The 13,941-nt window shown below is 40.6% G+C and overlaps 1 protein-coding gene across 3 annotated transcripts in view; it reads left to right on the top strand.

Moving 5' to 3' along the window:
* ZNF235 (zinc finger protein 235) overlaps nucleotides 1-12,693 on the top strand; it is a 39,664-nt gene extending 26,971 nt beyond the window's left edge. For all 3 annotated transcript variants that reach the window (XM_014831722.3, XM_014831721.3, XM_070498593.1), the window contains one exon: nucleotides 9,807-12,693. In XM_014831722.3, the coding sequence (XP_014687208.3) occupies nucleotides 9,807-11,782 (1,976 nt within the window). In that variant the 3' untranslated portion in view covers nucleotides 11,783-12,693. The remainder of the gene's footprint in view (nucleotides 1-9,806) is intronic.
* Nucleotides 12,694-13,941: the final 1,248 nt, after the last annotated feature.

The raw sequence follows: 13,941 nt of genomic DNA, 5'->3' as shown, positions 1-13,941 counted from the left end.
TCTGATTGGGTTTGCACTGAATCTGTAGATGAAGTTGGGAAGGACTGACGTCTTGACAATGTTAAGTCTTTCTATCCATGAACATAGAATATCACTTCATTTATTTATTTGAGTTTGCTCATCAGAGTTTTGTAATTTTCCTCTTATAGATCTTGAACATGTTTTGTTAGATCCATACCTAAGTATTTCATTTTGGGAGGTGCTAATGTAAATGGTAATGTGATTTTAATTTCAAATTCCCCTTGTCCATTGCTTGTATAAAGTGATAGACTTTTGTATATTAACTTTTGTCCAGCAACCTTGCTATAATTTTTAATTAGTTCCAGGGGATTTTTTTGTTGATTCTTGGGGATTTTCTACATGAGCAATCATGTCATCTGCAAACAATGAGAGTTTTATTTCTTCTTCCCTAGTCTGTATCCTTTTTATTTCCTTTTCTTAACTACATTAGCTGGACCTTTCAGTACAGTGTATAAAAGGCATGGTGAGAGGGACATCCTTACTTGTTCCTGATCTTAGTGGGAAAGCTTTGAGGATCTCACCATTTAAGTATGATGTTAGCTGTTGGTTTTTCTAGATGTCCTTTATCCCGGGGAATTTCCCCTATCTTACTAGTTTGCTGAGAGTTTTTATCAATTAATAGGTGTTAGAATTTATCAAATGCTTTTTTGTCTGTATCTGTTAATAGGATCATTTGATTTTTCTTATTTAGTTTATTCATATGATGGATTACAGTAATTGACTTTCCACTGTTGAACCAGTCTTGCATACCTGGCATAAATCCCACTTGGTGATGGTGCATAATTCTTTTTATACATTGTTGGATTTGATTTGCTGATATTTTTGACAATTTTTACATCTATATGCATGAAAGATAGTAGTCTGTAGTTTTCTTTTCTTTTTTTCCCCTGCTTTTTCTTCCCAAATCCCTCCAGTACATAGTTACATTTTAGTTGTGGGTCCTTCTAGTTGTGGCATGTGGGACACCACCTCAGCATGGCTTGATGAGCAGTACCATGTCTGTGCCCAGGATTCAAACTGGTGAAACCCTGGGGCACTGAAGTGGAGGGTGCGAACTCAGCCACTCGGCCACGGGGCCAGCCCTTAGGTCTGTAGTTTTCTTGTCCTGTCCTTGTCTGGTTTTGGTATGAGAGTAATGCTGGCCTTGTAGAATGAGTTACGAAGATTCCCTCTGTTTCTGTCATCTGAAAGATATTGTAGAGAATTGGTATAATCTCTTTCTTAAATGTTTGGTGAAATTCACCAGTGAGCCCATCTGGGCCTGGTGCTTTCTGTTTTGAAAGGTTATTAATTGATTCAAGTTCTTTAATAGATATAGGCCTATTCAGATTGTCTGTTTCTTCTTGTATGAGTTTTGGCAGATTGTGTTGTTCAATAATTTGGTCCATATCATCTAGGTTAGTAAATTCTTGGGCATAGAGTTGTTCATAGTATCCATTTATTATCCTTTTCATGTCCATAGGATCTGTATTGATGTCCCCTCTTTCATTTCTTTTTTCTTTCAATTTTCAGATATTATTGATATACAGCACTGTGAAAATTTAAGATGTATATCATAATGACTTGACTTATGTATACCACAAAATGATTACCACAGTAAGTTTAGTTAAAATCCATCACCTTATGTAGATACCAAAAAACTTTTTTTCCTTGTAATAAGAACTTTTAGGATTTACTGTCTTAGCAACTTTCGAATATACCACATAGCAGTGTTAAGTGTAGTCAGCATGTTGTCCATTACATCCTCAGGACTTATTTATCTTATAACTGCAAGTTTGTACCTTTTGATCACCTTCATCCAATTCACCCACCCCCTGCCTCTGGTAACCACAAATCTGATCTCATTTTCTATCAGTTTGGGGTTTTTGTGGATTCCATATATAACTGAGATCATACAGTATTTGTCTTTCTCTGGCTGACTTATTTCACTTAGCATAATGCTCCCAAGGTCCATCTCTGTTGTTGCAAATGGCAGGATTTCCTTCTCTTTTATGCCTGAGTAGTAGTCCATTATATATGTGTGTGTCTCTATATATATTTCTCCCATATTTTCTTTGTCCATTCAAATGTTGATGGACACTTAGGTTGTTTCCATGTCTTGGCTAATGTGAATAATGCTGCAGTGAACATAGGCGCACAGATCTCTCTTCAAATAGATATACACCCAGAAGTGGAGATGCTGGATCACATGCTACTTCTATGTTTAATTTTTTGAGGGACCTCCATATGGTTTAGTGGCTGTACCACTTTACAATCCCACCAGCAGCCAAGGATTCCCTCTTCTTCACCTCCTCACCAGCATTTATTCTCGCTCATCTTTGTGATGCTACTCATGCTAACAGCTGTCAGGTGGTGTCTCATTGTGGTTTTGATTTGCATTTCCCTGATGGTTAGTGATGCTGAGCATCTTTTATGTCCCTGTTAGCCATCTGTATCTTTGGGGAAATGTCTAGTCGGATCCTCTGTTCATTTTTTTAATTGGATCGTTTGTGTGGGTTCTTTTGCTGTTGAGTTATTTATATATTTTAGATATTAACTCTTATCAGATATATTATTTGCAAATATTTTCTCCCAGTCAGTAGGCTGCCCTTTCATTTTGTTGGCTTCCTTTGCTGTGCAGAAGCTTTTTAGTTTGGTGGAGTCCCACTTGTTTATTTTTGCTTTTGACGTCAAATCCAAAAATCACCACCAAGGCCAATGTCAGGGAGCTTCCCCCCCGTGTTTTCTTCTAGGAGTTTTGTGGTTCCGGGTCGTACGTTCAAGTCTGTAGTCCATTTGGAGTTTTTGTGTGGGGTGTAAGACAGTGGTCCAGTTTCATTCTTTGCATGTGGCTGTCCAGCTTTCCCAGCACCATTTATTGAAGAAACTGTCCTTTTCCATTATATATTCTGGGCTCATTTGTCATAAATTAATTGGCCATATATATGTGGGTTTATTTCTGTGTTCTCTATTCTCTTCCATTGATCTTTGTGTCTGTTTTTATGCCAGTACCATACTGTTTTGATTACTATAGCTTTTTAATATAGTTTCAAGGGGCTGGCCCCATGGCCGAGTGGTTAAGTTCGCGCGCTCCACTGCAGGCGGCCGTGTTTCGTTGGTTTGAATCCTGGGCGTGGACATGGCACTGCTCATCAAACCACGCTGAGGCAGCGTCCCACATGCCACAACTAGAAGGACCCACAATGAAGAATATACAACTGTGTACTGGGGGGCTTTGGGGAGAAAAAGGAAAAAAATAAAATCTTTAATATAGTTTCAAACCAGGGAGAATGATGCCTCCAGCCTTGTTCCTCTTTCTCAAGATTGCTGTGGCTATTTGGAGTCTCGTTTTCAATAATGTACAGTCTGTAGTGATGTCACCTCTCATTGCTGATGTTTGTGATTTGTCTTTTTTTTTCTTTTCATGAATGGTCACAGGTTTATCAATTTTGTTCTTTTCAAAAACCAGCTTTTGCTTCCTTGTATTTATATATATATTTTAAAGATTTTATTTTTCCTTTTTCTCCCCAAAGCCCCCGGTACATAGTTGTATATTTTTAGTTGTGGGTCCTTCCAGTTGTGGTATGTGGGGTGCTGCCTCAGCATGGCTTGATGAGCAGTGCCATGTCCATGCCCAGGATCCAAACCAGCGAAACCTTGGGCCACTGCAGCAGAGCGCGCGAACTTAGCCACTCGGCCACAGGGCCAGCTGATTTATATTTTTTGTTTTCTATTTCATTCGTTGATTTCTGCTCTGACTTATTTATTTATAATTTATTTGCTTACTTTGGATTTAATTTGCTTTTGGTTTTCTGGTTTCTTTGAGACTTTCACTCTGTATAAATTTCCCTCTAAGTTCTGTTTCAGTAGCATGTCACAAATTGATATTTTATGTTTTCACTATCATTCAGTTCAAAATACCCTTTATACTGTGTTTTTTTATTCACAGTTTAGAGTTATTTATTTTCTAAGTACTCAGGGATTTCCCAGACTTTTCTGTTATTAATTTCAGTCATGGTTGGCCTATACTTTGTATGACTTGAATCCTTCTGCATTTATTACAAGCCTGTTTCATGACCCAAAATATAGTGTGTTTTGGAGTATGTTCCACGTGCACCTAAAAAGAATGTTTTGTGCTGTTTATTCTGTAAAGGCCAGGTAGTCAAGCTGGTTGATAGTCTTGTTCCAGTGTTCTGTATCTTTACTCGTTCTCTACTTGTTTTGCTAGTTATTGAGAAGGCAGATTGAAATCTCCAAGTATAAATGTGGATTTGTCGATTTCTCCTTAGAGTGAACACCTTTTCCACGTGTGCAGGTTGTGCAATGAGGTCCTGAAACTGAGGCAGAAACTTAGGCGGATTTATGTAGATGGTACTTACAATTCAGTAGCTGTAGCTAAAGAAGAACAGACTTTTAATTTACCATTTTTATAGGCAAGGAAGTCAATTTCTCCTTTCTGAGAATTTCTTGGGGTGTTTTTATGTTGCTCTGCAACAGGCTGATTTTAATTTCTGCCTCATACCCTATTCTTAGATCTGTAGTTCTAATGAATCTCATCCATGCTTGGTGCCTAGGAGCCCAGCGACTGTTTCCATGGGCGCAGAAGAGCAAAGAAAATCCAACATGATAGTCAAGTTGGAGATTCCCTTCAGGAAGCGAAGCCTCATATTGAGGACTGTGTTACATTTTGAAATATCTGAACAAAGTAATCGCTGTCAGTTTTTTTCGAGGTAAAATATAAAACTTAGATTGTAACCATTTTTAGATGTACAGTTCAGTCTCATTAAGTACATTCAAATTGTTGTGCAAACATTACCACCATCCACCTCTCCATCGTTTTCATTTTCCCAAAGTAAAACTCTGTACTCAATAATTAACACTTACCATCAGTCCCCCTACCCCCCAGCCCTTGGCGACAGCAATACTATTTTCTGTCCCTATGAATGTGACTACTCTGAGTACCTGCCAATGAGTGGAATCACACAATATTTGTCTTTTGGAGACAGATATATTTCCCTTAACATAACGTCCTCAGGGTTCCTCCATGTTGCAGCAAGTGTCAGAATTTGCTTCCTTTTTGAGTCTGAATCACTCCATTGTACGTACATACCACCTTCTGATTATCCATTCATCTGTTGATGGACCCTTGGGTTTCCTCTGCCTTTCGGCCATTGTGAATAATGCTGCACAGAACATGGGTGTACAGACACCTCTTTGATGCTCTGTTGCATCTGTTTTTGGTATACACCCACAACTGGAATTCTTGGGTCATATGGTCTAGTTTTTAATTTCCTTGAAGAATCACCATACCGTTCATGGTGGCTGCATCGTGCTACATTCCCACCAACAGTGTACAAGGGTTCCAGTTTCTCCACATCCTGACCAACGCTTTCACTTTCTGTTTTTTTGATAGTACCCATACTAATGGGTGTAAGGTTGTATCCCATTATGGTTTTCATTGACATTTCCCTAATGATTATAGATGTTGAGCATCTTTTTATGAGCTTGTTGGCCATTTGTGATATTATCTTTGCAGAAATGTCTATTCAAATCTTGTGCCTAGTTTTTAATCATATTGTTTTTTGTTTATTTATAGGAGTTCTTTATATATTCTGGATATTAATCCCTTATCAGATACATGATTTGAAAATATTTCCTTCCTCAGGGGCTGGCCCCATGGCCAAGTGGTTAAGTTCGTGTGCTCTGCTTCAGCGGCCCAGGGTTTGCATGTCCGGATCCTGGGTGGGGACCTAGACACCGCTCATCAAGCCATGCTGAGGCAGCATCCCACGTAGAAGAACTAGAAAGACTTACAACTAGGATACACAACTATGTACTGGGGATTTGGGGAGGCGAAAAGAAAGATTGGCAACAGATGTTAGCTCAGGAGCAATCTTCCTCACCAAAAAAAAAAAAAAAAAAGTTTCCTTCCATTCTGTAGGTTTTCTTTTCACTCTGGTATTTGTGTCCTTTGATTCCCAGAGGTTTTTTTATTTTGATGTAATCCAATGTATCTGTTTTTATTTTTGTTGCCCATACTTTGGTGTCATTCAAGAAATCATCACCCAATCTAATAGGAAGATTTCCTCTGTGGTTTTTTTCTAGGAGTTCTATAGTTTTAGCTTTTTAGTTTAGGTCTGTGATGCATTTTGATTTGATTTTTATATGGTGTAAGGGAAGCGTCCAACTTTGTTCTTTTGCATGTGGACTGCCCAACACCATTTGTTGAAAAGATTGTCCTTCCCCTGTTGAATGGTCTTGCCAGCCTTGTTGAAATCCATTTGACTGTATATGCGAATGTTTATTTCTAGGGTTTATATTCTATTCCATTGTTTTTGTAATTAGATTTGAAATCAGGAAATGGGAGTCCTCTAACTTTGCTCTTTTTTTCAAGATTGTTTTAGCAATTTGGAGTCTACTAAGATTCCATATGAATCTTAGGACGGAGTTTTATATTTCTGCAGAAAGCACTGTTGGGGTTTCCACAGGGATTGTGTGGAATGTGTAGATTGCTCTGGGTACTGTTGACATCTTTACAATGTGAAGTCTTCCAGCCATGAACACAGAATATCTTTCCATTGATTTATGTCTTCAGTTTCTTCCAGCAGTGTTTTGTGTTTTTCTGTGTACAAATCTTTCACCTCCTTGGTTAAGTGAATTCCCGAGTATTCGTTTTGATGTTAATTGTTAGTGTGTAGAAGCAACTGATTTTTGTGTGGCTTTTTGTGTCCTGCAACTTTGTTGAATTTGCTCCTTGATACTTAAGCGTTTGTTCTGTTTTGTGGGATCTTTACGGTTTTCTACAAATAAGATAATGTCATCTGTAAACAGGTATTATTTACTTATCTTTTCCAACTTAGATGGCTTTCTTTCTCCTTCTTGCCTAATTTCTCTGGCTAGGACTTTGAGGACCGTGTTAAATAAAAGTGGCAAAAGTGGGCATCCTTGTTTCTGCTGTTAGGGAAAGCTTTCAGTCTCTCGCTGTGGAGGATGATGTTTGCTGGGGGCTTTTCACATGGTCCTTATTATGTTGAGGGACTTTCCTTCTATTCCTGGTTTGTTGAGTGTTTTTGTCAGGCAGCGGTGTTAAATCTTGTCAACGTTTTTACTGCATCACCTGCGAGGACCATGTGTTTTCTTCATTCTGTTGTGGTGTGTTACTTTGTGGGATTTTTGTATTTTGAACCGTCTTTATATTGCAGGAATAAATCTCACTTGGTCATAGTATATAATCCTCCTATTTTGCTAGTGAATTCTGTTTGCTAGTATTTTGTTGAGGATTTTTGCATCCATATTCCTCACAGGATCATTGGTCTGTAGTTTTCTTTTTTGTAGTCTCTTTGTTTGGCTTTGGGATCAGGGTAATGCTAACCTCACAGAATGAGTTTGAAAATGTTTGCTCTGTGATAATTCTTTACATATTTGATAGAATTCTCTAGTAAAGCCATCCGGTCCTGGGCTTTTCTTTGTTGGGAGGTTTTTGATCACTGTTTCAATCTCTACTACTTATCGGGCTGTTTAAATTTGTATTCATGATTCAGACTTGGTAGTTTACATGTTCTCTAGGAATTTATCCATTTCATCTACGTTTAATTTTTTTTTTTTTTTAAAGATTGGCACCTGAGCTAACAACTATTCCAATCTTCCTTTTTTTTTTCTGCTTTCTCTCCCCCAGAGCCCCCTAGTACATAGTTGTATATTCTAGTTGTGGGTCCTTCTAGTTGTGGCATGTGGGATGCCACCTTTGCATGACCTGACAAGCAGTGCCATGTCTGCACCCAGAATGCGAACCAGCAAAACCCTGGGCCACCGAAGCAGAGTGTAGGAACTTAACCACTCGGCCACAGGGCCGGCCCCTAGTTTTAATTTTTAACATACAGTTTTTCATAGTATTCTCTCATAATCCTTTTCATTGCTGTAAAATAAGTTGTAATGGCCCTCTTTCTTTTCTGATTTTGATAAAATTCATTAGTGAAGCTATGTGGTTGTGTCCTGGATTTTTCGTAGTTGACAAGTTTTTGATTACTGATTCGGTCTCCTTATTCTAGTTATTTATCTGTTCAGATTTTTAGTTTTTCACGATTCAGTCTTGGTAGGTGGTGTGTTTCTAGGAATTTATCCATTTTGTCTAATATCTCCAATTTGTTGGCATACTAACATTCATTGTATTCTTATAATCATTTTTATTTATCTCCGGTCAGTAGTAGTAGTGTTCTACTTTCTAATTCGAGTTTGTTTAATTGTCTCTTTTTCTTAATCTAGCTAGAGGTTTGTCAATTTCATCTTTTTGATAAACCACTCTTATTTTTGTTGATTTTTCTGTATTTTTCTATTCACTATTTCATTTTTCTCTGCTCTGATCTTTATTATTTCCTTCCTTCTGTTAGCTTTGGGTTCAGTTTATTCTTATTTTCCTATGGTTCTTTAAGGTATAAAGTTAGGTTGTTGATTTCAGATCTTACTTATTTTTTTGTGAGGAAGATTGGCCCTGAGGTAACATCTATGCCCATCTTCCTCTACTTTGTTTATGGGCTGCCTCCACAGCATGGCTGATGAGTGGAGTGGGTCCAAACCCGTGAACCCAGGCTGCTGAAGTGGAGCACATGAAACTTTAACCACTTGGCCACGGGGCCAGCCCGAGATCTTCTTTTTTAGTGAAAGCATTTACAGCTATAAATTTCACTTTTAGCACTGCTTTCACTGCATCCCATAAGTTTTGGTATGCTATAATATTTTTCTTTTTGTCTCTAGATAGTATTTTTCTTGTGATTTCTTCTTTGACTCATTGTATGTTAATTTCCACATACTTCTGGATTTTCCTGTTTATTTCTATTAATGTCTGATTTTATTTCATTGTGATTAGAAAAGATGCTTTGTATGACTTTAGTCCTTTTAAATTTATTATGAATTGTTTCTGACCTGATATATGGTCCATCCTATAGAGTGTTCAGCCAGCACCTGGAAAATGTCTGTTCTGCTGTTGTTGGCTGGAGCGTTTTGTATGAGTCTTGAAGGTCCAGTTGGTCAGTAATGTTGTTCAAGGCATCCGTTTCCTCATTGATCATCTCTTTGCTTGTTCTTTCCTTTATTGAAAGTGAGGTTTTCAAGTTTCCTACCATTACTGTTGAGCTCTCTGTCCTTTCAGATCTGTTAGTGTTTGCCTCATATATTTAAGAGCTCTGATGCTTGGTACATATATGTTTATTATTGTTAGACTTTCTTAGTTATTTGACCCTTTTATCATATAGTGTTCTTCCTTGTGTCTTGTAATAGTTTTTGACTTAAAGTCTATTTCATCTGATATTAGTATAGCCACTCATATGATTTCTTTTGGTTACTATGCACAGAATATATTGTTCCATCGTTTTGCTTTCTATCTGTGTGCATGCTTAGATTTAAGGTGAGTTTCTTCTAGACAGCATATACTGGAATGCTGTTTTCTTAATCCATTCACCCTTCTATGTCTTTTTTTGTGTGTGTGTGTAAGATTGGCCCTGAGCTCATGTCCGTTGCCAAGCCTTCTCTTTTTGCTTGAGTAAGATTGATGCTGAGCTAACGTCTGTGCCCATCTTCCTCTATTTTGTGTGTTGGACGCCACCACAGCATGGCCTGATGAGCGGTGTGTAGGTCAGCACCCAGGATCAGAACCTGCCAACCACAGGTCGCTGAAGTAGAGTGTGCTTCACTACCCCACTGGGCAGGCCCCTCTAGTTGCTTTGTTCATATTTCCATGCGGGAACAACGGCTTGGAGCTTTGTAGTCCCCCATCTTGCTGATGTCACTCTCTCTGTCCTTAATTCTTTCAGGAGGCAGCAGTCAAAATGAGAGGAAAACTCTTCCTGAAGCAGGAGTCAGGTGCATTTCCTTGGGAGAGCTTTCATGCTGGCAAATCAAGAAACACACAAGCAAATTAACCCAAAGTCAAGACTCCATGATAAATATTCAAGGAAAGAGTTCTCAGTTCCCCCAACAATGTAATCCCCCCTGTGAAGCGGGAGCCAGAGTATCCATTCAAGCTTATGTGGATGACAGCTGTGTAATGAATCTTATAGAGGATCAGTCCAGCATTACTGAAAATCAAGAATTTCCAACTGGGACAGCTCAGAATTCTTGGAGTAAAATATATCTGAATGAGACACAGAATTATCAGAGAAGTTGTGAGCAGACTCAGCTGAAAAGCAGATTGTGTATATTTGCTCCATATGTTGACATTTTCAGTTGTGTTTCACACCCTGATGCTGACACGGTTGACAAAAGAGATGAAGCTCATGGCAACAGAGACTGTGGGAAAGACATGGTGAAGGCATCACCTCTTGCCCAGCACAGTGTAATCCACACAGGACAGAGCACCTACCCATGCAATGAACGTGAAAAAGCCTTCAGTGGTGGCTCCAGGCTGGAACTTCATCAGCAGGTTCACTTGGGAAAGATGTCCCCTGCATATGGTGCCCATGAGGAGGACGCCAGTTACAATTCAGCTATTCCCATTCAACAGAGTGTTTGCACAGGAAATAAACGCTATTGGTGTCATGAGTGTGGGAAGGGTTTCAGCCAGAGCTCAAACCTGCAGACTCATCAGAGAGTCCACACAGGGGAAAAACCCTATTCGTGCCACGAGTGTGGGAAGAGCTTTAACCAGACCTCACATCTTTATGCCCACCTTCCTATTCACACAGGAGAGAAGCCCTATAGGTGTGAAAGCTGTGGGAAGGGCTTCAGTCGTAGTACAGACCTCAATATTCACTGCAGAGTTCACACTGGAGAGAAACCTTATAAATGTGAGGTGTGTGGGAAGGGCTTCACTCAGAGATCGCATCTTCAGGCCCACGAAAGGATCCACACTGGAGAGAAACCATATAAATGTGCAGATTGTGGTAAACGCTTTAGTTGTAGCTCAAATCTTCACACCCACCAGAGAGTCCACACAGAAGAGAAACCGTACAAATGTGATGAGTGCGGGAAGTGCTTTAGTTTGAGCTTTAATCTTCATAGTCATCAACGCGTCCACACGGGAGAGAAACCCTATAAATGTGAAGAGTGTGGAAAGGGTTTCAGTTCCGCCTCAAGTTTCCAGAGCCATCAGAGGGTTCACACAGGAGAGAAGCCATTTCGGTGCAATGTGTGTGGTAAAGGCTTCAGTCAGAGTTCCTATTTTCAAGCCCACCAGAGGGTCCACACTGGAGAAAAACCCTACAAATGTGAGGTCTGTGGGAAGCGCTTCAACTGGAGCTTGAATCTTCACAATCATCAGAGAGTCCACACTGGAGAGAAACCCTACAAATGTGAGGAGTGTGGGAAGGGTTTCAGTCAGGCCTCAAATCTTCAAGCTCATCAGAGCGTCCACACTGGGGAGAAACCATTCAAATGCGATGCGTGTCAGAAGAGATTCAGTCAGGCGTCACATCTTCAGGCCCACCAGAGAGTCCACACCGGAGAGAAACCATATAAATGTGACACGTGTGGGAAGGCCTTCAGCCAGAGGTCCAATCTACAAGTCCATCAGATCATTCACACCGGAGAGAAACCATTTAAATGTGAGGAGTGTGGAAAAGAATTCAGTTGGAGTGCAGGACTCAGTGCTCATCAGAGGGTCCACACAGGGGAAAAACCCTATATGTGTCAGCAGTGTGGCAAGGGCTTCAGTCAGGCCTCACACTTTCACACACATCAGAGGGTCCACACTGGAGAGAGACCGTATATCTGTGATGTGTGTTGTAAGGGTTTCAGCCAGAGATCACATCTCGTATACCATCAGAGAGTCCACACCGGAGGGAATCTGTAGAAATGTGGCGAGCAGTGTAGCCTTCAGTCAGACTTCACATCTTCCTGTCCATTGCAAAGTCTGTGCTGATCCCTGTGGAGCGTTCCTTCCGAACTCAGAAGCTTCAGGGAATCTTTGCGGAAAAGAAGCTCCATAAAGTGCTGTGTTTTAAGGATTCCAGTGGGAGATTCTTTACAAACATCAGAGTTCACAGATGAAAGAAAACCGACTCTAGAAAGATGGTCAGTGTTTGTACCACAGTTCTGAATGTCCCAGTTCTCAAACAGGAGAGTCTGGAAATTCACCGGAATCTGCCCAGGAGATGGCTTATCAATGAAGATTTGGGGCAGGACTTTAGCAAAAGGATAATGATCGACAAAACTGATGTCCACTACAATGGAACCTCCATGTAGGAGCGATGTTTTCCAGCCCTGTATCTCTACCATGTAGAACTGGGCTTGGCTCGCCATAGCTGCCCAGCCATTGCTAAACCAAGTGCAGAAAATCCCTGTAATTAGGACAAATAGTTGGAAATTCTAGTCCTTTCTCTACCCTAAATTCATAATGACGTACTCAAAAGGAATCCTGCAAGTAGCCTTAATAAGATTAATCTGAGGAAATACTGATTGAAGTACAGGAAGTCATGTGATACTGCCGTCCACAATACTAGAAATTTGGACAAGACTTGTGAATGGCCACTGTCCCTCCCAGCCTTCCTTCTCTGTACAATGCACCATCCGTTGTGTTCAGTGTAATATTTAGTATCCTTAGTTTGTATTTTACAGACTAAAAAAATTAATCTAGTTACATGATACTGCAATTTGTATGATTGGAAATTTTGAACCTTAATTCATTAAGGTAGGAGTTTTCTGTACCTCTCTGAAAAATGTTAAAAGTAGTTACTAATGATAAAAAATTTCTTAGTCAACTTGAATTGTTGGTACTTGGTTTCTTCTCATCTTTTCCATTCAGGCCTAGCCCAGAAGGCTTTCTCTATGCCTAGTCTTCCTCCATCCAGACCTCTAGGCAGGGGCTTTTCAGATTTCAAGGACATTAATTTTGTCGCATTCCACCCCATTCTTCCCCCCAAATGGGGACAACAGACAAGACACCTGTTGAATTTTGTTGAAATTTATGAAATGTAACAATCTAGATGGGTTGCCATTTACACAGCATTCTGTTCGCTTCTCTTGGTAGGAAGTCAACAACCTCAGCTGGTCAACATGTCTCAAAATATCCTTTGACCTGGCACGAGAGGTTTTGCTTCGGAGATGATAGCAAAAGTGAGAAGGACTGCACGCGAGGATGTTTACACTGAATTCTTTAAAATAGGAAGTATCAGCGAAATATTTCAGTATGTTCTAATAAACAGCCATGAAAACAATGATACAGATCCTAATGACAGGCAAGGAACCATCATTCATGGAAAAACTAGGTGGCTGGACCTGATCCAGCTCTGCCTCTAGGGCCTGTGCACTTCATTTTGTCACCGGGCTGCTCTAATGACATATACAGATCGGGGGGCGTTCTCGTAGAATCCGTGAGAGGACCATCGAGGGGTGCCTTAGTTTCCTATGGCTGCCGTAAAAAGTTAGCACCAACTTAGCTTAAAACAACACCAACGTCTTCCCATACCGCTCTGGAGGTCAGAAGTCCAAAGCGAGTCCTACAGGGCTAAGGTTAAGGTGTCGGCAGGGCTGGTCCCCTCTGGAGGCTCGGGGAGAATCCGCTCCTCGCCTCCTCCAGGTTCTAGAGGCTGCTCGTGGCCCCTTCCCATCTTCAGCACTGGCTGCATAGCATCTTCTCTCCTCCCTCCTGCCTCCCTCTTATGAGACCCTGTGATTCCCCTGGGTCCACCTGGATAATCCAGGATGCTCTGTCCATCTTAAGAGCCTTAACTTCATCACACCCGCAAAGTCCCTTTTGCCAGAGAAGGGAACAGATTCACAGGTTCTGGGAAGTAGGACATGGACATCTTTGGGTGGGGGGCACCATTCATCCCCCACAAAGAGTAAAGGACGGACACAAAAAAAGAGGGCGAGGGCTCCTGTGGCCGAATGGTCTGATGGCGAGATAACATCCCGGGGGAAAGGGTGTGGTTCTGGAGCCGCATCTTTGCGGTTCTCATGCTGACTGGCTCCCTCTCTGTGCCTCATCACCTCGTCCATGTAAAAGGGAGA

The sequence above is a fragment of the Equus asinus genome, chromosome 26 (assembly GCF_041296235.1).
Source record: "Equus asinus isolate D_3611 breed Donkey chromosome 26, EquAss-T2T_v2, whole genome shotgun sequence".
Lineage (NCBI taxonomy): Eukaryota > Metazoa > Chordata > Mammalia > Perissodactyla > Equidae > Equus > Equus asinus.
The sequence above is the reverse complement of the archived record's forward strand: the minus strand, read 5'-3'. Positions and strand labels throughout refer to the sequence as shown.